Source organism: Neovison vison, chromosome 3 (genome assembly GCF_020171115.1).
Source record: "Neovison vison isolate M4711 chromosome 3, ASM_NN_V1, whole genome shotgun sequence".
Classification (NCBI taxonomy): Eukaryota; Metazoa; Chordata; class Mammalia; order Carnivora; family Mustelidae; genus Neogale; species Neogale vison.
Genome location: NC_058093.1, coordinates 224,091,062 through 224,117,313, shown reverse-complemented (window position 1 = coordinate 224,117,313; position 26,252 = coordinate 224,091,062). Strand labels below are relative to the sequence as shown.

The following is a 26,252-nucleotide window of genomic DNA, read 5'->3' as shown; positions in this document are numbered from 1 at the left end:
GGGAGCCTGCTTCTCCTCTCTCTGCTTGCCCCTATGCCTACTTATGATCTCTCTCTCTCTGTCAAATAAATAAATAAAATATTTTTAAAAATTAAGGTGCGCCTAGGTGGCTAAGTGGGTTAAGCCTCTGCCTTCGGCTCAGGTCATAATCTCAGGGTCCTGGTATTGAGCCCCGTATTGGGCTCTCTGCTCAGTGGGGAGCTTGCTTCCTCCTCTCTTGCTGCCTGCCTCTCTGCCTACTTGTGATCTCTCTCCCTGTCAAATAAATAAACAAAATCTTGTTTAAAAAATTAAGTTTAAGTCATGTCTCTACATCCCACATGGGGCTCAAACGCGCAACCCTAAGATCAAGAGTTGCACACCTTCCAGCTGAGCCAGCCAGGTGCCCCCTTGTGTTTAAAATTTATGCCTGTATAACAAAAGGCATAAAAACACGCACAGGACCAGTAGACACTAAATTCAAGACAATGATTATCTGGGCTTGGGGAAAGGGTACACCAGGGACTTCAACTGCATTTCTCTTATCCCTTTAAAAAAAATTCATAAGTAGCCACGAAAAAATTATGATATGAGAAAACCCACTAGATAGGGGCGTGGGTCTTGCTTATTCTGCATGTTTTTCTGTGTGCTTTCAATAGTGCATAATTTATTTTTTTAAGATTTATTTGATAGAGAATGAGCAAGGGAAAGAGAGCATAAGCAGAGGGAGCAGCAGGCAGAGGGAGAAGCAGACTGCCCACTAAGCAGGGAGCTCGATGCGGGGCTCGATCCCAGGACCCTGAGATCATGACCTGAGCCCAAGGTAGAGGCTTAACCGACAGCCACTCCCAGGAGCCTTCATCCATAGTTCATAATTTAAAGAGAGGAAGAACTAGAAAATGTGCCTCCCTAATGAAAACTTTGGGTTTTCTCTTTCTTTCCCTATCCCCAGGCTCTCTTTAAACTGTGGGGCACCCCAGACAAGTACCCCAAGGACATCCTGACATACACTGAACTCGTGCTGGATCCCCAGGGCCAGCTAGTGGAGATGAACCGCCTTCCTGGGGGAAATGAGGTAGGAACTCCATGGAGCGTGACCCCTGGCTCGACTCACCCTTTCAAAAAACACCCTGCCCCCCACTCCCGAAGAAACAAACCATGTTCCCTTGTGCATTCATCTCCTTGGCAGGTGGGCATGGTGGCCTTCAAAATGAGGTTCAAGACTCCAGAGTATCCGGAAGGGCGGGACGTGATCGTCATCAGCAATGACATCACGTTCCGAATTGGGTCCTTTGGCATGGGAGAAGACCTCCTGTACCTGCGGGCATCGGAGATGGCCCGGGCAGAGGGCATCCCCAGAATCTACCTCGCAGCCAACAGTGGGGCCGGTATCGGCCTTGCAGAGGAGATCAAGCACATATTCCAGGTGGCTTGGGTGGACCCAGGAGACCCCAACAAAGTACGTCCCCAAACCAGCATGGTGATGTGATGCCCCACAGTGGGGGTGATAGTGCCCACAGGAGTGGGGGACCGGGGCGGGAAGAATCTTGGTGCACTTTGCACATAAAGCACAGATATACATGTACAGCACAGAAAAGACGTATGGTAGATGGGTCTAAAAATTTCTCGGACAGGAGTGACAATCAGGAAAAAAGTGTCTGGAAAGGCACCTGAGGGGAATAATAACAACGAGAAGTTTATAAACACAGAGCTAATGTAGCCTGAGCGACCCCTGAATGTGGCGTACAGTAAGGAGGCAAAGGTAAGACTTGGTTTCTGGCAGCAGGGGATTCTCAGAAATCATCCGGAAAATGGAGAGACACTAGCCAAAATAAAACGCACAACGAATGAGCAAAAAGATTACATTTTGTGATGTGGAATTACAGGGGACAGGTCTTTTCTGCAGCCAGAGTAGGCTTCCTCCAGGCAATGGCATTGCTTCCGCCAAAGGGGGGCAAAAATTATTCTTTTTTTTTTTTTTAAGATTTATTTATTTATTTATTTGACAGAGAGAGAGAGAGAGAGAGAGAGATCACAAGTAGGCAGAGAGCCAGGCAGAGTGGGGGTGGGAAGCAGGATCCCTGCTGAGCAGAGAGCCCGATGCGGGGCTCGATTCCAGGATCCCGGGATCACGACCCGAGCCAAAGGCAGAGGCTTAACCCACTGAGCCACCCAGGCGCCCCCAAAATTATTCTTTTCATGTAAAAAGCGTATATACATATGTACACACAAGTGTACATGCATGTGTATACGTAATGCATATACACGTGGTACATAAACTATATGATAAAATTTCATGGAGGGAGCTGGCAATAAGGAGAAAAAAGTCAGAACAGACCCCTTGGGGGAGCAGGGATGAAGAGGTGATTTGGAGGAAAGGAGCTGATTCAGAGCAGGAGAAATGGGAGGTCGTGTGTAAGGATGAGTAGAAAGTGCTTGGCACTGATCAGACCTTCAGTCTGTAGCTGTTATTGATATGGAATTAACGTCAGATATGCCGGTGGTGCTGTTAACACATGGTTAACTCCTTATTAACATCTTCCCCTACAATGTTATCATTTTTAAAAAACAAACAGTGGCTGTCTAGTGCAGGGAACTGGATTTAGAGCCTCACTGATGTATATTTCTTTAAGGGATTTAAATACTTGTACCTGACCCCCCAAGACTACACCACAGTCAGCTCCCTGAATTCTGTCCACTGTAAACACATCGAGGAAGACGGAGAATCCAGGTCAGTAAGTTATCAGGTAGCTCCTTCCTTTTGCCTGTGGTTGATTTCAGCTACTGACGGGCAGTCCCTCTCTTTGCCTCCGGGCTTGTGGGTGATGTTTTCAAACGGGATGATGGTGTTTGTACAGTGGGATCCCTGGGCCTTCCGGACACTGGGGACTAAGACATGTGGGGCTTTCTTCAGGGTGAGCCCATCCTTGCCATCCAGAGTGAGTCGTGGCTTTCACAAATATAGTACCTCACACAGGAAAGAATTACCTTGGATTCCCGTGATGTCCCTAGAGCTGCAAGGTTACATCTATGACCAAATTAGCCTAGCTGATGCGGCAGCGATTTGGAAAGCTGGGAAGGTGTAGGCAGGGAAGGGGTCTGCTCTGTGAGGAGGTCCAAAGTTGCCAGCTGTCTTTTCTAGGGAATGTTGTGGGGTTTTGTTTTTGTTTTTGTTTTCCCAATGAAGTTGACAAAGTCATAATTTCCCAGGCTAGGTTTTCTGGAACGTTAGTTGGTGATACGTTGTGGGGGGTGGTGAAGAACCAAGCACATTGAGAAACCCTGGTTTAAATGGGATCTAACAAGCATCTTTACTGCAGACCTTGTCAGAAGTTTTGACTGCAGCAGTGTCTGGTGGTTAGGGGTTAGGCCGTACAGTGTTTCACTTCTAGGCGATAGAGTCTTGACTGATTGATTGTGAACTAAGCGCCTTTCCTCGTCACTCTGTAGACCACACTTTATTCTAGATAGTTTGTGGAGGTATGTAGGGTGGGGGTGACCTTTCATTAGGACAGCCTCCAAATAGGCAGACATCTTTGGTAGGAAGGGTGATAATTATAGATGCTGCACTTGCCCTTCTAGAAACTTCTGGGCCAATTATGAGGGTCTTAGACCCCTGCTTTCATTTCACCTCTGGCTGCTTTACCACCTTCTGTTCCCTCCCCTTGCTCATCCCCCCTGCCCTGGGTTCTGGGGAAATATGTCAGCCTTGAACTTCCCTGGGCTAGAGCTCAATCTTGAACCCATGTTTTGTTCATGAAGGTATGTCATCACGGATATCATCGGGAAGGACAGTGGTGTGGGCGTAGAGAATCTCAGGGGCTCCGGCATGATTGCGGGGGAGTCTTCCCTGGCTTATGAAGAGATAGTCACCATCAGCTTGGTGAGTCTCCTATTTTATTTCCTTTTCCTTTTCCACTTTGTCTCATGGAATCTCTAAAGCAGTCTCAGAAGAAAAGAGCCTTATGTGCTCATCACACAGCTCCGGTGATTAGCAACATGTAGCCATATATATATACATATATATACATTTGTACACATACATATATGTATTTATGTATATATATATTTAAGATTCATTTATTTATTTTAGAGAAGAGGGGAGAGAGAGAGAGAGCAGGGGTTAGGGGCAGAGGGAGAAGGAGAGAGAAACTCAAACTGACTCTGTGCTGAATGCCAACCCTGACATGGGGCTCTATCTCATGACCCTGAGGTCATGACCTGAGTGGAAACCGAGAGTTGGATGCCTAACTGACAGCACTACCCAGGTGCCCCTGTTTGTGCATATTTTATTTATTTTATTTTTTTAAAGATTTTAATTATTTATTTGACAGAGACATGGCAAGAGAGGGAATACAAGCAGGGGGAGTGGGAGAAGGAGAAGGAGGCTTCCCGCCAAGCAGGGAGCCTAATGAGGGGCTCGATCCCAGGATCCTGGGATCATGACCTGAGCCGAGGGCAGATGCCTCACAACTGCACCACCCAGGCATCCCATGTTTTGGGGTATTTTAAAGCAAGTCCCCTGTCCTGTTTTACCACCTCTGGATGGCCCAGGGTGGATCTTTGCTAGATAAAGACCCCCAGATACACCACTTTTTTACAGAATCCCAGTGCTATTTTTACACCCATCAACATCCATGGCAAGTCTTTAATATCCTTGAAACATGATTCATAGCAGTTTTAACAATTATCAGAAAATGTATCTTTTTATAGTTCATGTGTTTGAATCATGGTCCAATCTTATCAAATTCAACACCCAACACCCAAATAATCCAGTTAAGAAATGGGCAAGAGACATGAATAGATACTTTTCCAAAGAAGACGTCCAGATGGCCAACAGACACGTGAAAAGATGCTCAACATCGCTCACCGTCAGGGAAATACAAATCAAAACCACGGTGAAATACCACCTCACACCTGTCAGAATAGCTAAAATTAACAGCACAAGAAACAGCAGGTGTTGGTGAGGATGTGGAGAAAGGGGAACCCTCTTATGCTGTTGGTGGGAATGTAAGCTGGTGCAGCCACTCTGGAGAACAGTTTGGAGGCTTAGCTACCCTATGACCCAGCAATCACACTACTAGATATTTACCCAAAGGAGACAAAAATACAGATTTGAAGGGGCACATGCATCCCAATGTTTATAGCAGCAGTGTCCACAATAGCCAAACTGTGGAAAGAGCCCCAGTGTCCATTGCCTGATGAGTGGATAAAGAAGAGGTGGTTATTTATACAATGGATTATTGCTCAGCTGTCCAAAAGAAGGAAATCTTGCCATTTGCAAATGCATGGGTGGAGCTAGAGTGTATTATGCTAAGTGAAATAAGTCAGAGAAAGACAATTACCATATATGATCTCAATCATGTATAATTTAAGAAAGAAAACGGATGAACATATGGAAAGGGGGAAAAGGTGGGGAGAGGGAAACAAACCATAAGAGACTCTTAATGATAGAGAACAAACTGAGGGTTGATGGAAGGAGGTGGGTAGGGAATGGGCCAGCTGGGGGATGAGCAGTGGGTGTTGTCGTTAAGTGATGAATCCCTGAATTCTACTCCTGAAACCAGTATTTCACTGTAGGTTAACTAACTAGAATTTAAATTTTAAAAAAAGGTACTGAGTATTTAGGAGAATTTTTATCTGATTTTGATTGGCACAAAATGAATATCTCCCCTTCCCTCCCTTAGCCTTTCCAGAAATATTTGCTCTTCCTAGTAATAGTACTACTCTTTCATGGTACACTGTCATTCAAGACCTTATCTTTACATTCCATGTTGGATTTTCAATTTCCAAGGTGGAAAATGCTGGCCATGGGTGTCTTCCTTAGGCTTGTTTTCTAGATACCTTATATGTATTTCAAAATAAAAAATATATACCTTTGGAGATATATATATATATATATATATAACTTACATATTATATATTCCAAAATCTATAAAGATATGTATATTTTTCTATTTCTAAAATAGATGTTTTATCTCTATCATATATAATTATATATGATATGTATATATAATTTTGAAATAGTTTACTATTATATATGATACATATGTATCAGAGTATATAATATATAATTATATGTATCCTATATAATATATAATTATATATATCATATATGTATCATAATTATATTTTTCATAATTATGTAATATATATATTTTCATAATTATGTAATGATATATATATAAAAATATATATATAAAATTTTGAAATAGTTTGCAACTCTCTAGAAGTTACAAGGCAGTATAGAGAGGTTCTCTGTTCCCCTCATTTAGCGTCCCCCATAACAGTATCCTACGTAACCACAGTACATTACCAAGACCAAGACACTGACATTGGCTCAGCGCCCTTACCTTGGTATAGACCTCACTCTGATTTCACCAGTTTCGCCCTGGCTCCTAGGCATCCTTTGGTTGTGTGAGAGACTACATTGGCTCAGAAGAGCTACGTATAAGAGCTAGGCCTTGGATGAAGCAAGAACCAGAACATTCCATGTCTGCTATTTGGCCTCACCACACTTCTTTGTTAACCACATTCTTTCCGGAAGCCAGGGTCAGGTGAGCCTGAAGAACTGGCTTGCGCCCATGCTATTTGGTCACCAGTTAGGTGACCAGGTGGCCAGGCGGTAGCTTCCATGTGTGCCCGGTAGGTTCCTGGCCTGTCCTCCCCCAACCCCCGCCATGGGGAGTGGGGCATGCCTGCCTTGGGAATTTAGCAGGGTCCCATCTCCGTCTCCACAGGTGACCTGCCGAGCTGTGGGGATCGGGGCCTACTTGGTGAGGCTGGGCCAGCGAGTCATCCAGGTGGAAAACTCTCACATCATCCTGACAGGAGCCAGCGCGCTAAACAAGGTGAGTGGGTGGGGCAGGAACAGGTGGCTGTGGGGGACAGGGACTTGCTGTAACCTTTCCACTGTCTCCTGATGGAGGCTTTTTCTCAGCATGAAACCAGTGTCCTTCCTACTGATGTATAACTCTTTTTCCAGTTTGCACTTGTCTTGGGCTCTCCTGAGCCAAAAAAACTTGTTTCACTTTATTTTGTTTTTTAAAGATTTTATTTGTTTGAGAGAGAGGGAGCCCTGAGATCATGTTCTCAGCCAAAGGCAAACACTTAACCCACTGAGCCACCAGGGCGCCGTGAGCCAAAAAAAAATTAAAAAAAAGAAATACTAGGCTCTTGTGGTAGAACTCTCTTGTGTACTGCCATTTAAATATTTAAAAATTATTAACGTGGCATTACATATTATAGAAAACTGGAAGGAGACACTCTGCCCCCCCCAAAGTAATTTTGCTCCTATTAAAATTTTAGTGTATTTCCTTCTTGTCTTCTGTCTGCCTGACTCCTGGTGAATGTGGAGTTTGGTATTCTGCTGTTCTCACTGTATTAAAACATACCCCAAGTGGCTGTAAAGCCTTTGTAACATAATGTCTGATAGAATCCCACTGAAGTTCTCAAAGTCTGGTTCCCAGACCTGCCACAGCAGCAGCTTCCCCCCGGGAGCCCATTAGGAAAGCAGATTCTCGGGCCTCGGTGCCGACATGCCGAATCAGAAACGTGGGGTAGGGTTTCCATTTGTGAGAAGACCCAAGTCATCAGTGGGCTCACTTGTTCTCAAATTGGGTTGCATGTTGGAATTACCTAGAAACTGAAGGAAAATACTGATGCTGCCTCCCAACCCCGAAGATTCTGCTGCAGTGGTTCTGGGTGCAGCCCGGGTGGCAGGATATTTGAGAGCTCCCAGGTCACTGCCACATGCAGGTTGAGGATCCTAGAGGGAGTTGATTTCCAAACAGATGGAAGAGGCCCGAGCCTGGAGGGGGTGGGGTACGGGCCGGGCTTGCTAAGTGCACCCTGTCGAAGCAGGTCCTGGGCCGAGAGGTGTACACCTCCAACAACCAGCTGGGCGGCGTGCAGATCATGCATTACAACGGCGTCTCCCACACCACTGTGCCGGACGACTTCGAGGGCGTGTACACCATCCTGGAGTGGCTGTCCTATATGCCAAAGGTGCAGTACACCCTCTGCAGCGTCGTATCTGGAGACTCTGGAATCAGCTCCCCCAGCTGGGTAGCGTGGGAGTTTGGGGAACAAGGAGCTCTGCCATGTGGCTGGGGTTCATTTTTCTTTACTCCTCCCTCCTTCCCTCTCTGACACCCAGTTCTGTACTCACCGTTCTTTGCTCTTTTTTTTTTTCTTTTTTTAAAGATTTTATTTATTTATTTGACAGAGAGAGAGAGCACAGAGGAAATGGCAGGCAGAGGGAGAGGAAGAAGCAGGCTCTCGTTGAGCACAGAGCCTGCTGTGGGGCTCAATCCCAGGACCCTGGGACCATGACCTGAGCTGAAGGCAGAGACTTAACCCTCTGAGCCACCCAGGCACCCCTCCTTTTTTTTTTTTTTTTTTTTTTAATACCTTTGTAAGGGTGGCTTTGGAAAGGGGTAACTCTGACCAATAAAGAATCCTGGAGCTTCGCAGCCAGGCTGGATTTGATTCCTGGCTTCCTCCTCCCTAGCAGCGAGACCTTGGGCCAGTCTCTTAATCTTTCCGAGCGTCTGTTTCCTCATCTGTGAAATGAGAATCACAGGAGTACCTACCCTGGGGTATTGCCCCAATGATTCAGAGCAGGGATGTGGAGAGCCCGGCAACAAATGCTACTCAAACTGGTGATGACTGGCTGGTCCGGACTGGGCTGTCCTGCGTAACCAGACATGATCATGGTCAGAAGGGAGAAGCAGATCTCAGGCATTACTGGGGAGCACAAGGAGACTGAGTTGGTTTCCTTTTCTAGGATAATCACAGCCCAGTCCCCATCATCACACCCACGGACCCCATTGACCGAGAAGTTGGGTACTACCCGACCAAGTCTCCATATGACCCCCGGTGGCTGCTTGCAGGAAAGCCTCACCCGAGTAAGTTCTAAAGCTCTTGGCCTAGGGCCTGGCTCTTGGGTTTCTTTTTCTGCACGTGGGACAAAGGAACACTCAGAAGCATGGATCCTTAGCCACGTGTCCCAGAGGGGTACACCCGAGATCAAATGTAGAGGGCGTGGAGAGATGGGGATTTTCTCCTCTATGCTTCTCCTGAGCTGTTAACCAAGAAGCAGCCTCTGGTTTCTGGGGCTGGTCCATGGAGGGGAAGCGTGACACAGGTCATGGTCTCCCTCCCGAAACTGTCCCATGGTTACAGAGGTGGAAAATGCAGACATCAGAGTCCCCAGAGATGACTACCCCCTCTCTCCCTCTTTCTTTCCGACTCTCTGTTTGGCTCCACCTTACAGATGTAGCCCTCCAGGGGTTCACCCAGGATGGATGACCCCGCCTCTTCTACACACTCATACACGTAGAGATGTGCGCACACACACATTCTCTCTGTCCCTCCCTCCCCCTGAGAGGGGCCAGTTTGTCTCTGGGAGGTGTATGGTTACATTCTGAGTATCCAGAACAGAGCAGGAAAGCTGAGCTACCCCCATCCCCCTAATCCCCCAGTCTAGAATTTCAGATGCTGCCACCTTTAGAAAGTGGCTGTCCAGCTGTGTGGCGCAGGAGGGCTCCCCCCCCCCCCAGGGGAGCAGCATGGGGCACAGAGGCGCAGGGCGCCCCTCGGCTTGTGTGCCCCTCTCGGGTTTCTCTTGTGTTTTCTCACCTGTGAGCACCGAGGGGTATGGCTTGAAGTTGATTATAAAATATCCAACTTGTTTCTGACCGTTTTCTCCATCTGGTCAGGCCAGCCCCCAAGCAGACTCCGGGGCCAGGCTGCTTGGGGTTCGGGCCCCCAGCTTTCCTCCCTGGCAGCTTGTGGCCCTCCTGCTACCTGGCTCCGAACCCCGTGATGGACACAGCACTGCTCCCTGTCCAGGGATGGCGGCAGCAGACGTCATCGTATCCTCCCCCTCCCCTCCTCTTCTCTTCTCTGTCTCTCTCCATCTCTCTTTTGTCTCATTATTGCTTTCTTTTAGAAGCTGATGATGCGCCCCGCCTCCATGTTAAATGTTGTGAGGCTGCAGCCAGCATATGAGGTTTTCAGGGCACGTGGTCCCTTTCCCAAATCCCACCTTTTGAAGGTGTCCCGTCAACTCTATTTGCGTCTTGGGCTGATCCTTAGGATTAGGATATCCATGTGTTTTGCATTGACAGGAGCTGCTGAATTCCTGACTTGGAGTGTTTTCTGCAGCCCTGTTTTTTGGGGGATTTTTTGGTTGTTGTTTTGTTTTGTTTTTTAACGGGGTTGGGATCTGTATGGTTTTCTGGAGAAGCAGGTGTTTGGGCCATCAATGCCAGGTTATCTGGCCCACCAGGCAGACCCTAAGGACCCTCATCAACCCCACCCCTTGGCCTGGGCTTCTGTCCTCCTGTCTGCAGCTCTGAAGGGATCCTGGCAGAGTGGATTCTTCGACCATGGCAGTTTCAAGGAAATCATGGCACCTTGGGCCCAGACTGTGGTAACAGGACGAGCAAGGTAACCTTGAAGACGGGGCAGGCTGCTCTCAGCTAGCCTCCCCAGGCATCGGGACCCCTAGGCACTAGACCAGAGGTCCTTTCCTCTCAGGTGACCCCCAAGAGCATTTTGCTTTGGCATCAGGATTTTCTGAAAGAAAAACCAACCTGGGGGATTGTTTTCTGGATGATGAACTTCTTCATAAAGTCTGGATTTTTCTGGGGCCTTAGCAGACCTCTCAGCTAGCTTGTTGCTGGCGGCCAGCACCCTGGCCCCTAGTGTCTGTCCCTGGGGCAGGGCTCCATAGCCACAGGGGCCATGGACCCCTTGGGGAATTAGAAGACAGCTCTGGGTGCTCCCGCCAGAAAACAACACACACACTCCAAACTAGGAATTCCCTTTCAGAAGGGCCAGGGTCAGAAACCCCCTCATCTACACACAGCCGGTGGTGGATGGCTTAAATGCTTGAATGCTCCCAGAGCTGAGCAGCTCACTCCTCAGCAGTGTAGTCCTCCTCTTTTCAGATATATCCCGCTCCCTGCAAGATCCTTCCGACACGGAGCCCAAAGCAGTGTCCTTATAATTACCGTTCAGATTCCTGGCACGATGTTGTTGCTACGGGTTCCAACTCCAGAGTCTGACCTGAGGTCAAGCCCGGCTGTGTCACTCACCCTCTCTGGGCCTCCACGTCCTCCTCTGCAGGGTGGGGTTGATAATCCTACTAAACTACAAGGGAGGACTGTTGTGAGGACAAATGTTAAGCACTTACAACATCATAAATGCGGGCGCCTGGAGGCTCAGTCAGTGAAGCAGCCAGCTCTTGATCTCCGCTCAGGTCTGGATCTCAGGGTCGCAAGTTCAAGGCCCACGTTGGGCTCCATGCCAGGCGTGGAACCTACTTAATAATAATAAAAAAAAATCAGTCACAAATGCTCTATAAGTGGTAGGGACCGCCAGTTCTGTCTTTATTGTTGCTGTTGTTTCTCTCCAGGCAATAAATACGTATTAAAATACTAACCATGAAGCCAAGCATTACAGCTGGTCACTTTTCCATAAGTGTTTTATTTTAAAAACACTTTTTTAAAGCCGCAAATGAGATCTTTTCCTCCTTCCGCCTGGAGACCCTTCCTTTTTTGAAAGACTTGCCCTCCCCACGGTCCCTGAGAGCATAAACAAGAGTAACCCAGGGTCGCACCCGGCACAGGGCCGGCTGGGAGCTTGCAGTGACGGTTACTGATGTCACAGAATCCCCCCTGAGCAGAAGCTCTTGCAGGCTCGGCATCCCTCGACCCTTCCTAATGGGTCTGTGCCTAGACCCACCCTGTCTCGCGTGGTAGCTGCTGGCTGCGGGTGACCGTGTAAACCTAGTTGAGTTGAAAGAGACCCCCTTCCTCTGTTGCACTCGCCACGCCTCAAGTGCTCAGGAAGTAGCTCGTCTCAGCTGCTGTCCTGGATGGCACAAGCCTGAGAACGTGCCAGCATCGCAGAAAGTTCTAGTGGACAGCGCTGCTCCTGTCCCTGCAGTGGCCTGGCCGTCCCTGTCACCACCACGACTGGTGCCCCCAAGAGGGGCGCCAACAGCCCCTTTCCAGCCCACCAGCTTGTGAGGAGGCTCTAACTGCTTTGGAAATTTCCAAAGAAGTGCTTCCAAGAGAATGCCCCACTCGAGTGAAAACAGTGCTGTCTTCTGCCTGCCCCCCTCCCCACCATGAGCACCATATACCCAGGATGCCTATAGGATGTCCCCCAAGGCCTAGAGGACCCATGTATGTACCCTGAGTCCACAGCGGGTGTGGCCTGGCTGACCCAGCCTGGCTGACCCACGCCGGGCCTCGCAGGCTGGGGGGTATCCCTGTTGGAGTGATCGCTGTGGAGACGCGGACCGTGGAGGTGGTAATTCCTGCCGACCCTGCCAACCTGGATTCGGAGGCCAAGGTGAGGGGTCTGGGAACTTGGGACTGCTGTTCCTGCTGGCTTCACCAACAAAGAGCGGGTCCTGGGTGGTCACATGCAGGAGCCTGGGGTGAGTCCTTGGCCCTGGGGTCCCATTTATCCAGCACGGTTTCTGAGGGATGCATAAATGTCCCACATGGTGTTTCTTCTTCTTTAGAGGGTGACAAGTCCCTAGGAATCCTCCCTGCCTTCTGCCTCCATCCTTGTCACTGTTTCTAGGGTGGGCCGCAGCACATGCTGGGAGGAGCTCAGAAGGCAGGGGGTGGGACCCAGGACTCAGTGTAGTTGGGACTAGCCGCCCTTTGAGCCTGAAATGAGCCGAAAGGAACCTGTAGCCCATGGAGGCAAGCAGAGCCCCTCACAGACTAGCTTTGGGCCCTCCCTGTGAGCCCTGGTTCTGAGGCAGGTGCCAACACAGACCAGATTGCCTGCCCTCTAGGGTGGGGCTCAGATGACTGTCCCCGTGTCCCCTTGCCACTCTCACAGAGAGGAGTCTGATCCAGGCCACTCCGTGTTTCAGATAATCCAGCAGGTGGGCCAGGTGTGGCTCCCAGACTCGGCCTACAAGACAGCCCAGGCCATCAAGGATTTTAACCGAGAGAAGTTGCCCCTGATAATCTTTGCCAACTGGAGGGGGTTCTCCGGTGGCATGAAAGGTACGGCTGTCTCTCCTCTGGGTGTCCCAAAGCAGTGGAGTCAGCACCCAGGAGAGGGAGGCCCCCTCAATGTAGTGCTATGGTTCTCCTCTGTATGGCTTCGTCATCCTCTTAGCTGAGGTCCTGAGGACGGGACCAGTTCAGGTCACATCTTCTCATTTTACAGATGAGGACATGAGGGTTCCCCATGTGACTTTCCAGAGGTCACACTGTGAGGGGCAGGGCCAGGAGGGCAGCTCTGGCGATTTTCCTCCTGTGAAGAGGCTAAGACCAACCCGAGAGGCCCGAGGGGGCTATTTGATGAGCTGATCACTGGCATATGGTGTCAGCTCTCGGTGTGACGATGGCTGATTGTACTGTTGCACTGTAACCACGTAAGGTGCCTGGCACTTGGTGGAAAATAAGGGCCACGCTATGTGTGGGCAGGAGGCAAGGACCTGTTATTGCTGGGCAGGGGGCCAGGCATTGGTGAGAGCATCCCAGAGTCAGAGCTGGAAGGAATCTTTGGGATGATCCTATGCCTCCTTTTTACAGATGGGGACACTGAGGCCCAGGCAGGGAGAGTGACGTGTCCAAGGTCACATGTATGGTCAGGGTGCCCTCTGTACCTGGGCCCACTCCTGACTCCCAGCCCAGAGCTCTTTCTGTGGTGCCTCCAAGCATCTTGGCTGACCACACTTTCTTGGGATCCCCAGGATGATGAGGGCTACGGGCTTGGCACGTGGACAGGTGCTGGGGCTGGAGGCCTCCTCACCAGGTGACTGCTTTGCTTGGCAGACATGTATGACCAGATGCTAAAGTTCGGAGCCTACATCGTGGACAGCCTCAGGCAGTATAAACAGCCCATCCTGTCCTATATCCCACCCAACGCAGAGCTCCGGGGAGGCTCCTGGGTGGTCATGGACTCCTCCATCAACCCCCTGTGCATAGAATTGTACGCAGACAAGGAGAGCAGGTGGGTGTGTCTCCCTCAACCTGGCTGAGTCAGATTGCTTATTCTCAGCCCTCCTTAGATGCTGTTGTCACCTTTGAGCCGCTGGCCAGGGATTACCAGGGCATTGAGATCCTTTTTTTTTTTTTTTTTTTTAAAGGTTTATTTATTTATTTGTTAGAGAGAGAGAGAGAGAGAGAGAGAGAGCATGAGTAGGGGGGAGCGGCAAAAGGAGAGGGAGAGCAGACTCCCCACTGAGCAGGGACCCTGTTGTGGGGTTCCATCCCAGGACCCTGGGATCATGACCTGAGCGGAAGACAGACGCTTAACCAACTGAGCCACCCAGGTGCCTGGCATTCTGACTTTCTGAAGAATGGAGAGCATCCAGCTTTAGCAAACTGAAGCTAGCATCCAGTGCACAAGTAAATTTTCTCAGTAGAGGGGCGCCTGGGTGGGTCAGTTGGTGAAGCGTTTATTGTGAAGACTTACTGGGTACCTGCTATATGCCAGGCATTATGGCAGACATCGTGATGACTGGTTGGCAAATGAGCCAAACCTGTCCTGCCTTCAGTGCACCGAGACCCTCATGGGGTACTGTTGAGGCTCCAGGCCTCCAGGAGGGCTCAGGACACAAGCCGCCTCCAGTGGAGTGATCATGAACTTCTCACTGTGGCCACCAGGAAACTCAGGGCTCCATGGAGTATTCCTCAGGGCTTCCAAGCTATCAAAGGATGGGGGAGGGGGCAGTCTGAAGTGTGAGTGAGAGGCTTGAAATGGGAGGCCAGCTCCCACTGAACCATGCATTGTGACTCTGTGAACTCTTAAGGAGATCAGAAACAGTACTGTGGCCTGAAGAGAACAGACATTAGGAGAGACTGAAGAGCAGGAGAGCTAGGCCATTCTGGAGAAAACCATATGCTTACAGAGCTGAAAGGGCCTTTCAGAGCTCAGAAAACTTGATTTTAAAATGTAGGCTCAGCCCCTCATTTTATGGCTGTAGAAGCAGATGACGGGAGAGTCCCCTCTGACTTGCACAAGTCACAGAGTGAGTCTGTGAAAGAGCTAAGAGGCCACACCCAGATTTCCTGGCTCTCCTGCCTCTACCCCATGTCTCCTGGCCATTGCTTGTTGGGGAACATTGCCTACACTTCCACCCCACCCTCTTCTTTTCTCAGGGCGAATATTCTGGAGCCGGAGGGAACGGTGGAGATTAAGTACAGAAAGAAAGATCTGATAAAGACCATGAGAAGGATTGACCCAGCTTACAAGAAGCTCGTGGAACAGCTAGGTGAGAGGGTTAGAAGTGCCTCATCTCTCAGAGGGCAAGAGGGGCCCGCCCGCTCCGCTACCGGGGCCTTCTAGCACTGTGAAAACAAAGTGAAACGTGCCGAAACACAGCCACAAAAATGGTGAGATGTTTTCAGTGATCAGTGTAGCAAAATCAACCCCTCTAACGTTAAAAAATTATGTGTAATGCCTTAGTGTTTTTATTTCTCAACACACCCAAAATATAAAAAATAGAAGTATTTGGGACCAGTGAAGAAGATAAGCATTTTCACAACAAGATGTCCTTTTAGAATTGTCCATCAGACAAAATATTTTACCAGTTTTGTTTAAGTGATAGCTTTGTTCCTCTTGTAACCTTAGGTATAATTCTGTTTAAAAGTCCATATTGGGGGCACCTGGGTGGCTCAGTCAGTTCATCGTCTGACTCTTGATTTTGGCTCAGGTTCTTTCTTTTTCTTTTTTAAAAGATTTTATTTATTTATTTGACAGACAGAGATCACAAGCAGGCAGAGAGGCAGGCAGAGAGAGAGAGGGGATAAGCAGGCTCCTTGCTGAGCAGGGAGCCCGATGCAGGGCTTGATCCCAGGACCCCAAAGGCAGAGGCTTAATCCACTGAGCCACCCAGGTGCCCCGACTCAGGTTCTGACACGGAGGTTGTGAGACTGACTCCCATATTGGGCCCCACTCTGACTGTGGAGCCTGCTTGAGATTCTCTCTGTCCCTCTCCCTCCGCCCTTCCTTCCCCCACTCATTCACTCACTCACTCTCTTAAAAAAAAAAAGTCCATACTGGATGGTGATATCTTTGTAACTGTGCTCTGTAGAAGGTTTATCCGTGTGTGTGTGTGTGTGTGTGTGTGTTAGTTCTTTGGTTTGGTGTCAGGGTAATGCCGATCTCTTAGAATGAGTTGTGAAGTGTTCTCTCCTATATCCCGAGTTTGAATTGGTATTATTTCTTTAAATCTTTGGTGGGAGGTTTCTAACTACAAATGCCTCTTTGTTATACACAGGACTATTCAGGTTATCTGGTTTCCTCTTGGCAGAGCTTCCCTAATTTATTTATCTCAAAGAAATTGTCTGTTTCTTCTAAGGTGTGAAATTGGCAAGAGTTGTTTATAATCTTCCCTTCTATGTCTTTTGCAATATGCAAAGCGCATGGTTCTTTCTGATAAAAGGGGGTATCTTCACAGTTGCGTGCTCAAGGCCGTCTTGCCATTGTGAGTGCCTGTCTGAGATGGCAAGAGCCGCTTGATTTGGGGGTACAATCGGAATTCCAGTGCGGGCCCGTGCCACAAAGCCTGGTTTGTGCCCTTGCCCACAGGAACGCCAGGGCTCTCGGACAAGGACCGCAAGGACCTGGAGGGCCAGCTGAAGTCCCGGGAGCAACTGCTGCTGCCCATCTATCACCAGGTGGCGGTGCAGTTCGCCAGCCTCCACGACAAGCCCATCTGCATGCTGGAGAAGGGTGCCCTCACTGTAAGGGCCCGCGGCTGTGGGGCAGGGTGTGAGGGGTCCAGCCCAAGGTGGCTTGGTTTCCAAACAGGAGGCGATCTAGGCGGGAGCGCCACACATTAGAATCTCCTGGGGAGCTATTAAAAAAAAGAAAAAGAAAAAAATTCCCAGGGCCCTGGTTGCTCTCCAGACCAATTCAATCAGAGTCTGGGGGAGGTGGGGTGGGAGCTGGGCATCAGTGTGCTTTCAAATCCCCAGGAGGTTCTAACAGGCAGCGAGGTTTGGGAACCACCAGTCTGACACGTGTATGTGTGTGTGTGTGTGTGTGTGTGTGCGCAACTGCCAGGGTTGCAGTTGGGACGGGTTGGTCCTGCCCTGCACTCCCCCAGCACTGCTGATCCCGAGCCCCACCCCCTCGCACTGCCCCAGAGAGGATATCCTACAGTCAGCCTGCCACCCTGTGTGGGGTGCTCCCTCCCAGCCTAAGCTCTGCTTGCTGAACCAGTGTCGGCTGCTGGTGGCTTCTCACCTTTGCCACCTCCCCGGGGCAGAGGCCTCTGCCTCCCCTGAAAGCCTCAGTTGCCTGGTCTGCAAAATGGAAATGATCAGAGAGCCATGCCTCGTGCAGGCCCTAGCCCCAGATGGCGCCCTGCATCCCCTCCCAGAGGGCTCAGGCCTGGCTGGGGCTTGTCCGCAGGACATCTTGGAATGGAAGACCTCGCGCACCTTTCTGTATTGGCGTCTGCGCCGCCTCCTGCTGGAGGACCAGATCAGGCAGGAGATCCTGCAGGCCAGCCCTGAGCTGAGCCACGTGCACATCCAGTCCATGCTGCGGCGCTGGTTCGTGGAGACCGAGGGGGCCGTCAAGGTGGGCCTGGGGTCTGGGGTAGAGATAGGGGTGGGGGGCAGAGGCTAGCCTGCTGGGCAGTGGGGGTCTCTTTCTGAGCCAGCCTCTCCCCCTCCCCCAGGCCTACATGTGGGACAACAACCAGATGGTGGTGCGGTGGCTGGAACAGCACTGGCAGGCGGGGGACGGCCTGCACTCTACCATCCGCGAGAATATCAAGTGCCTAAAGCGTGACTCCGTCCTCAAGACCATCAGAGGGTGAGTGGCCACGTCGCCCCCTTGCCCATCCCTTGGACTTATCGGCAAGTGCGGGGGCCACAATTTTCTTCCAGCTGCCCAACTCCAGAATGGTTGCATGGTCCCCGGGCCTTGGGCTCATGGCTGCATTCCTTGCTGGAGTCTATAGGGTAACTTGTCCAAGGTCACAGCCATTGCACTGTGTGTGTGTGTGTGTGTGTTTCCTTTTTTTTTTTTTTTTAAATATATAATGTATTATTTGCCCCAGGGGCACAGGTTTATGAATCATCAGGCTTATACAATTCACAGTACTCTGTATTTCCTATTTTTAAGATTTTATTTGTTTATTTGAGAGAGAGCATGAGCAGGGGGAGGGGCACAGGGAGAAGCAGACCCCCTGCTGTGGAAGGAGACTTGATCCCAGGACCCCAGGATCATGGCTGGAGCCGAGCGCAGAAGCTTTGCCGACTGAGGTCCCCCGGGTGTCCCAACTAGAGCTCATTTGTGAGAACCCACATTCGTAACTGCTGGGTGCTAGGCTGCTACCTCCCATTTTATCAGCCTTCCCCAGGGATAGGCTCACCCCATTCCAGCAGGGTCCCCTGTGAGGTGGGCATGTGATCCCGTGGGACCCCATTTGGGGAACAACACTGAGGTTCCGGAGAAGTCCCACAGCTAGTGACTCATGGGCTCCACTGTCCTCTGAGGTGTTCTCATCTCTCCCACTACACAGGACTGTCACCCCCATGGTGACCACAGCACGGAGAGATTTGGGAACTCTGGGTCGTCACGCACCCTGGAATATGACACGGCCCTGCACAGGGATTCTGGGGACTGCCCTAGGGCCCACTGACCTAAGTGGCAGGAATGACCCCAGCCCTTCTCTCCCCTCCCCCCACAGCCTGGTACAGGACAATCCAGAAGTGGCCGCGGACTGTATCGTGTACATGAGCCAGCACGTCAGCCCGGCCGAGCGGGCACAAGTCATTCACCTTCTGTCTACCATGGACAGCCCAGCCTCCACCTGAACCCAGCCCACCGCACTCTCTTGCAGGACCACAGGCAAGAGAAACCATGCTGACCCGCCTACCACAGGCCTCATCAGGACCTTGGGGGTTTGCTTAAAAAAAAAAAAAAAAAAAAATCCTGGACATTTCTTCAGGGCTACTGGCCTCCCACTCACTCCTGTCTCAATAGAAGTCTCAGGAGTGTCCCCTTCCAAACAGAAACAGCTTCCTCTCTGCTTCGGGGAAGTTTGGTCTATGTCTCTTGAGACAACACGTTTTGCTGCATCACCAAATCAGCCTGAACCCAAACGCCCCGGTTTCCTTCTGCCTGGCGTGTGGGATCCAGGAGTTCTTGTATCAGACCATGGAATCTTTTATTTTTTTTACTCTGAGACCAATTCATGATGGAAGCATCTTCTCTATGTCAGCAGAGTAACTAGGCCAAGGAAAGAAGAGCAGAGACAAGAAGAAAAAAAAAAAAAAAAAGCCCTATTTTTGTAATGACGCTTATTTAGATGCTGTTGAGTCACCCGGAAAAGGGTTTGAATGATTTTCTAAGAGATGAAATGGTTTATTATTCCCCAAGTGGCCCTTAGTGAGTCGCCAGGAATGTCTCATTGGTAGTCCATGCTCAGAGATTTTGTTTTTGAGGGAGGGACAGTAAATGGGCAGAATCATCCAGCTTCCCTGTGGCTCCGAGCCCCCCGCCGGCCCCTTCCTTCCCCCTGCACACAGCCTGGTGGACAGGTGGGTCATGAGGGTCACTGCTCTGATCAACACTACCCCTCCCGGAGAGGCCCTCTGCTGTCACTCTCACCTGGTGCCTCGATGTTGGTGGAGGGATCCGGCCCCAAGAGGTGGAGCGTGGCCCCTGGGGCCACACTGATTTGCTCAGGGAAATCTCTGTGACAGGCCCTCCAGCTCTGGGCTTCACAGGCTGCCCCATGTCAGACCTGCTGTCCTCTGGGCCCCGTCCCTGGGTTCCCCTGGTGACAGGGATGGAGGCAGTCAGCCACTCCCCTACTGCCAGGATGGGCAGTTTCCCTGAGGACCCATTCAGAGGCTGGCGAGGATGCTCAGGGAAGCCCCCACAAGCCAGGATGCTTGAGGACGCCTGAGTTGAAAAAAATACAGTTGGGCCATCAGCCAATGACAGCCCTGGCAAAGGAGATTGTTCTGGCAGCGGTGAGGAGTGGGAGAAAGATGAATGAGCTGCTGTCCCATCCGGAGGCCAACGGGGGGAGGGAGCAGACCTCTGTGCTGCCTTGGGACCTGAAGAAATGTTTCCAGGTGCAAGAGGCTCTCTTGGCTTTGGGAGGAAAGAGAAGTTGATGACTAGCTGCTACCTGGGAGGGGTGGGTGGGGGAACCCACCAGGAGATGTGTGGAATAAAGTATTTCTTAAAGGAAGCACTTTGGCCTTGACTTATTCTCGGGACCAGAACAGGCAGGCCGCCTCCCTGGGTGATTCCACTGCAGCTCACCAGCCTCCCGCCTCAGCTGACATCTTAAGGAAGCCCCCATCCGAGGAAGACAAAGCTCTGATAGGAGGTTGTATCCTGAAGGCCACAGGTAGACTTGGTCTTTTCAGCTTGACTTCAAGAAGGGGCGCCCGTCGCTCTCTGCTCTCTGCTGAGCCAGACCCAGTCTTGCTAGGCTTCTTGCTTTTCCAGAAACCCTTAACCTCTGCAGAGGTTGTATCATGAAACGTGAGGACACCATCCAGACCGGCCCCACTCCTCTCCCCGTGGCTAATCCAACCAACATCATCCCTTGGATCCCCATCAAGAACCTGACACCTCCCGGGCCAGGCCTGGGCTGGAGGCCAGCCGCCCTCTCTATTCAGTGACTTCTCTCCCTCCCGGGGTCAGCAGATTCAGGAGCCCCTGCGCCCCGACCAACCACCTGAATGAGCCCCATGTCCTTGCGTGTAAGAGCTTGTCTACATCATGAATGTACGGCGCTGCCAAGCTTGGCACCCTAACTTCTGCCCCTTAGTTTGCCCTCCCCACCTAATTCCCCAGCTCCAAAAGTCAGCTGGCCTTTTAACCCAGAGTCATTTACTTTACTATGAAAAATCTCCAAACACCAAAAAGTTGAATTCTCTGCCGCAGACCCCTAATCGTCTGATACAGCTATCCTTGACATTCTCTTGTGCATGTCTTTGCTTACTATCGATCTTTCTGTCTGACCAACCCTCTCTCAATCTGTCAATCCATTTTCTTATTTGGACCCATTTCAGAGTGAACTGCAGGTATTAGCGTATCTCTCAAAATGTGTTTTTTCTTTAAATCACATCCTGAGGGTCGCCTGGGTGGCTCCGTTGGTTAAACATCTGCCTTCCATTCAGGTCATGATCTCAGGGCCCTGGGATCGAGCCCCACATCAGGCTCTCTGCTCGGCAGGGAGCCTGCTTCCCCCTCTCTCTCTGCCTGCCTCTCTGCCTACTTGTGATCTCTCTCTGTCAAATAAATAAACAAAATCTTAAAAAACAACCCCAATGGTGCTTCCTCCAGTCAGTTCTCCCTGACCACCTCCAGTTGGGAGCTGGTCCCTCAGCTTCTGTGCTTCTCCTGTTACATGGTACATATGTATCATGCGAAAGAATACAAATATACATATGAAATGTGGATTTGAAAGCGAAATGTATACCTAGGGATCCCCAAGTCCCTCCGGCTACTGAGCGGAAGAGGGATTTTGGAAAGCAGTCTTAACAGAAGAGATGTGGTCACCCCCAGAGATGACAGGAAAGGCCACTCCCAATGATGATCTGTATCTTGTGATATTCCTACCCACGTGTAGCTCTAAGCAGCCTCATGTCCAGGAAACACAGGCCAAGAATCTAGGATGTCTCATTTTTCATTTTTTTATTGGGGTAAGGTATACATAACAAAATTCACCATTTTAGCCATTCCGAAGTGTACAGTTGAGTGACGTTTCGTACATCTACACAGTTGAGCAACCAGCACGGCCCTCCATCTCCACAACGTTCTTGTCTCAAACAGGAACTCCTTACCCCTTAAACACTCCCATTGCCCCTTCCCCCGCCCTGGCAACCGCCAGCTACCTTCTGTCTCTGTCCGTGCATTTGCCAACCCTAGGTACCTCCTGTGAGTGGAATCACGCAGTATTTGTCTCTCTGTGGCTGGCTGGCTTTCGCTCAGCACAAGTTCCACAGGGTTGTTCTCTGTTACCGCAGGTGTCCGAACATCCGTCCTTTTTTGGGCTGGATAGCATTCCATGGAACATATGCACTCCTGTCTTAGTCCGTTCGGGCTTCTGTAACAAAATACCACAGACTTGGGGGCTTATAAATAACTGAATTTCATAGCTTACAGTTCTGGAGGCTAGGAATCCAAGATCAGGGTGACACCATGGCCAGGCGAGGGACCTCTTCCGGGTCGCAAACATCTCACCGTGTACAGAAAGGGCAGGGAGCTCTCTTGGGGCCTCTTCTAAGAGCATTAGTCGCCTTCAGGAAGGTTCCACCCTCCTGACCTAAGGACCTCCCAGAGGCCCCACCTCCTGATGCCATCACTGCCGGCTTTAGGATTCCAACTAATGAATGGGAGGCATGTCCGGACACAGACTTCAGAGCACAGCGCCCACATTCTGTTCATCCATCCATCCATCCATCTATCCATCCATCGATAGTCACTTGGGTTTCATCCACCTTCTGGCTTTTGGGAATAATGCTGGCTGTGAGCATGGGGGTGCAAAGACATCTCCGAGTCCCTCCTTTCACTCCTCTGGGGGTAGCTGCCCAGACGTGGAATTGTGCACCGGATGACAATTCTCTCCATCACTTGGAGAAGACGTGGTACTGTTTTCCATAGGGGCTACACCATCCTACCTTCCCACCAACAGGGCACAAGGATTCAGTTTTCTCCATATCCTCCCCAACATGTACCAGCTTTTTCGTTCATTTTTACAGTCGCCATCCTTATAGGTCAAGCCTAGAAGCAATTTGAACCCAGAAGTCATTGCACCTTTTTGCTTGCATCCCTTCAACAGGGTGGCGGGGACAGGCAGCCTTGCCCGAGTGCGCCGTTAAATTTTCGATTCCTGGGGGTCCTGCTCCCCCCGCCCACCCAGCGTCTCCTGCGCCTTCGGGCCTTCCTTCTGCCAGTTTGGGCTTTGTCCTGCTACCCTCCAACTGGAGGTGGAGGTGCTGAGACCGTGGGGATGGGAGGCCCCTCATTCATACCCAGAGGAGGGACAGTGTCAGACAACCAGCCTCGTCCAGGGGAGGGAACACCTGCTTCATCACCTCCTCTCCTCTGCCTTCGGTCCACTCCTTCTGTCCCCTTCCCCAAACCTCCCGCAGCTGCCTTTCAGGAGCAAACACTCCTCGAGGCAGGCAGGGCGATGCCGTGCAAAGGGCCAGAAGCTCTGCAGACCTGCGGTCAAACCCTCAGTTTCAGCTCCACTTCAGACCAGCCAGCCGGGGATGGATAAGGGGCCGGTGGGGAAGCAGCAGGGCTGCTGGGAGTCCCATCTCCAGCCCTGACTCCTCCCAGGTAACGGTGCTCTGCCTCTCTGAGCCTCAGTTTCCTCTTCTGTAAAATGGCGTGTTTGTTTCCTGAGATGGCTGGTTATGGTTGAAAAACAACACACACTTGTTCTCTCGCAGTTCCGGAGATCACAAGTCTGAGACGGGTCTCGCTGGGCCAGAGTCAGGGTGTTGTGAAGCCCGTGGTCCTTTGGGAGGCTCAGAGGGAAAGTCTGTTTGCTTGTGTTTTCCTGTGTGGAGGGGCCCCTTTCTGTTGTCAGAGCCAGTGAGGTGTCCTCTTCAGTGCTGACACTGAACCTCCTGCCCCCTCTTTGACTTTTCAGGATCCCGGGGGTTACAACAGAGCTTACCTGGGTATCCAGGACCCCCTCCCTAGTTTCAGGGAAGCTGATACACAACCTTAATGCCACCTGCTCCCTTCCTCGCCCTTGCTGTAACAGAACCAAGTCACAGGGTTAGGACGTGGCCACCATCTGGAAGCCACTATTCCGCCTCCCACAGGGGATGGCACCTACTAACCCCCCCCCAGGATAAATGAACTAAGCCCTGTCACAGCACATGTCGCAAAGTGAGCCCCCATCCGCGTTCACCAGCGGCGTTGGTTAGAACGTGGGCGATTTCTCCCCGAGGGAGAAGAAAAGCCGCACGATCACCAGCTGAGTCTCCATTTTCTTATCTGGGAAATGGGTGAGTCTCCTGCCTCTGTGGGGGGCTGAGCTGTCTGTACTCGTCAGGAGCAGCTTCCTGGGGCTTAGCTCGGTTCAGAGGGTGGCGAATGTCAAGCATTTTTCTCCGGAGTTGACCATCTGCAGAGAAGTTGGTCCGTGAAGCCTCATTCCTTGGGTCTCGCCTTCGTGCTTCTCCTGGGGTCAGCTCAGCCCCCACACAGGTGGGGCTCGGGTTGGGATTAGGGCTCTGGTTTAGAGCTTGTGACCTTAGGACCTTGGTGTTTCTGCCTTGATTCTGTACATACATGGTGGCCCTGCTTGCCCGCAGGAAGGAGTAGCGGACAGACTCAAGTAAAGCTTCTCAGCCATCTCTTTGGGGTGACCCGGCTGCTGAGGCTTCACCCTCCACTGAGGGCGGTGGGGGTGGGGGGAGTGATGTGCTCATTGGCCAGGCTTGGGTCACAGGGTCACCTTGGAGTCAAGCCGTGGAGGGAGTCTCTTCCTGTCACCTGCCTGTTTTCCCCAGAGGTGGACCTGGTCTGCCCTTCCCTGTCATCCTTCTAATCTTCCTTTCCTGCTCATTGTCACACTTGCATGGATCCGTCTCCCCAGGGAGTGTGCAAGCCACTCCCCAAAAGGGCTTAAGAGTTGACTCCTATTGAATGCATCATTCTGCTGTTATCTTGGGTGGCAAGACCTTCCTTGATTCCCCCAAGCCTCAGTTTCTTCATCTGCAAAATGGATGCAGTAACGAAGCCAGGTGCCTGGTAGGGTCATAAGGAGGGTTGAAGGAGTTAATTTCCAGGAGGGTGTGGTGCTGGTGCATTTGTTCCCACCTTATTACCTCCTGTGACCCCAGGAATGCACCAGAGGCGGCGCCATGGAGCTCTGACTCTGGAGTTTGGCACTCAGGGCCTCAGTTCTGCCTCCTTGGTTGGTCCGAGCCTCTTTTTTCTGAGCAATAAATGGGGTTCGCGTCCCTGCCTGAGGGATACCTGTTAAGAGGCTGGCACTGAGGGCTGGTGAATGGTGGCTGTGCTGATTTTCATGATAATGACAATCTCCAAGGGGAACCTGGGCCAAGGGGAACCTGGCATCAGATCCCTGGGTTCGGTGTTGCTGTGGGGTTGCCTCTCTGGGCCTCAGTCTCCCCGTCTGTAAATGGGACCTCAGCTGTGAGCGGTGAGTGACAAACAGCGCTTTCTTTTGTCCTTCACCTCCGCCCACGCCTCCCTCTGAGCCACAGAGCTGCCGTTCAGCCTTTATTGACAAAAGACAGTTATTCAACGCTACTCTCTGAGAGTCTTTGCGTCACCTGAACATGAGGTCTTCATTGGCAACAACTCAAACATCTTAACTTGTTGGGGGTCACATCCCACAAAGCCACTGAGCGGTCCTGCTCAGATGGCCAGCACCAGGCTGTGTCTAAAGGGGAAGGCTGCTTGGCAGAAAGTTCCAGAACTAGGTAGCAAGTGCTTCCAGATGGTCCTTTAAGACAAGCCCCAGCCTGGAGCCCTCCAGGTGGCTGTCTGATGAAGAGTCTGGTCCTCAGGTTTGGGGATGCCCAGACACCGCCGGACATCCAGCTGGTCAAGAGGGGACAGTGGTCCGAACCACCACTGCACTTCTCGGCATCGATGGGGCTGGAGGGTCCTTCTCTTTTACCTTCTCTTTTCCCAGACCCGTTCTCCTGTCCCTCCCACCCACCGTCTGCAGAATCCATCACTTGTGAAATCAGTAATTGGTAATGAGAGAAAAAAGAAAGAAAGAAAGAAAACCACATAAAAACAGCCATAGGAACAGGCAAGGAAGAGGCAAGCAGGTGCCAATAAACACACCGCCTGGCAGCTCCATCAGCCTCTCACCACGCGGGGCAAGCTTTACATCGTCCCCTTTGCTTTTTTTCCCATCAGTGTCTTAAATCCCAGCACGAATGGCCCCCGCCATCCTTCCCATTCCCATCCCGGTCTCCCTTTTGGAAGCCCCCAAGCCTGGAGTGAGGTACACTCCTGTCCTCTTGGGCACATGTGGGAAGAAATCTGGATCATGACTAAGCAGTCAGAAACGTCTCTGGTCTCTGATTTAGAAAAAGAGAATGTCCCGTACAAAAAGCCCCAAGAGCTTTTTGTTCTAAAAAACCAGCCCAAGGCTCTAAGAGCCTGTTGGCGCCATGATCCCCTGGAGAATTTTAGGAGGAAGGGTTGCCGGGAGGCAGGCAGGGACCGGGGACTCTCATTCCGGGGCCGGTTCCAATCGATGCTGCAGAGGGGCTCCAATAAATATAAATAAA

The 26,252-nt window shown here is 51.0% G+C and overlaps 1 protein-coding gene across 1 annotated transcript in view; it reads left to right on the top strand.

The window, feature by feature from the left end:
• The window catches only part of ACACB (acetyl-CoA carboxylase beta), a 123,910-nt gene extending 103,725 nt beyond the window's left edge, over window positions 1-20,185 (top strand). The window contains exons 39-54 of the mRNA XM_044244094.1: window positions 932-1,054; window positions 1,169-1,438; window positions 2,613-2,710; window positions 3,742-3,862; window positions 6,720-6,830; window positions 7,843-7,986; window positions 8,768-8,888; window positions 10,338-10,434; window positions 12,252-12,348; window positions 12,887-13,022; window positions 13,800-13,977; window positions 15,129-15,241; window positions 16,561-16,715; window positions 17,389-17,559; window positions 17,660-17,796; window positions 18,677-20,185. Coding sequence (XP_044100029.1) covers window positions 932-1,054; window positions 1,169-1,438; window positions 2,613-2,710; window positions 3,742-3,862; window positions 6,720-6,830; window positions 7,843-7,986; window positions 8,768-8,888; window positions 10,338-10,434; window positions 12,252-12,348; window positions 12,887-13,022; window positions 13,800-13,977; window positions 15,129-15,241; window positions 16,561-16,715; window positions 17,389-17,559; window positions 17,660-17,796; window positions 18,677-18,803 — 2,199 coding nt within the window. The 3' untranslated portion in view covers window positions 18,804-20,185. The remainder of the gene's footprint in view (window positions 1-931; window positions 1,055-1,168; window positions 1,439-2,612; window positions 2,711-3,741; window positions 3,863-6,719; window positions 6,831-7,842; window positions 7,987-8,767; window positions 8,889-10,337; window positions 10,435-12,251; window positions 12,349-12,886; window positions 13,023-13,799; window positions 13,978-15,128; window positions 15,242-16,560; window positions 16,716-17,388; window positions 17,560-17,659; window positions 17,797-18,676) is intronic.
• The last annotated feature ends 6,067 nt before the right edge of the window (window positions 20,186-26,252 follow it).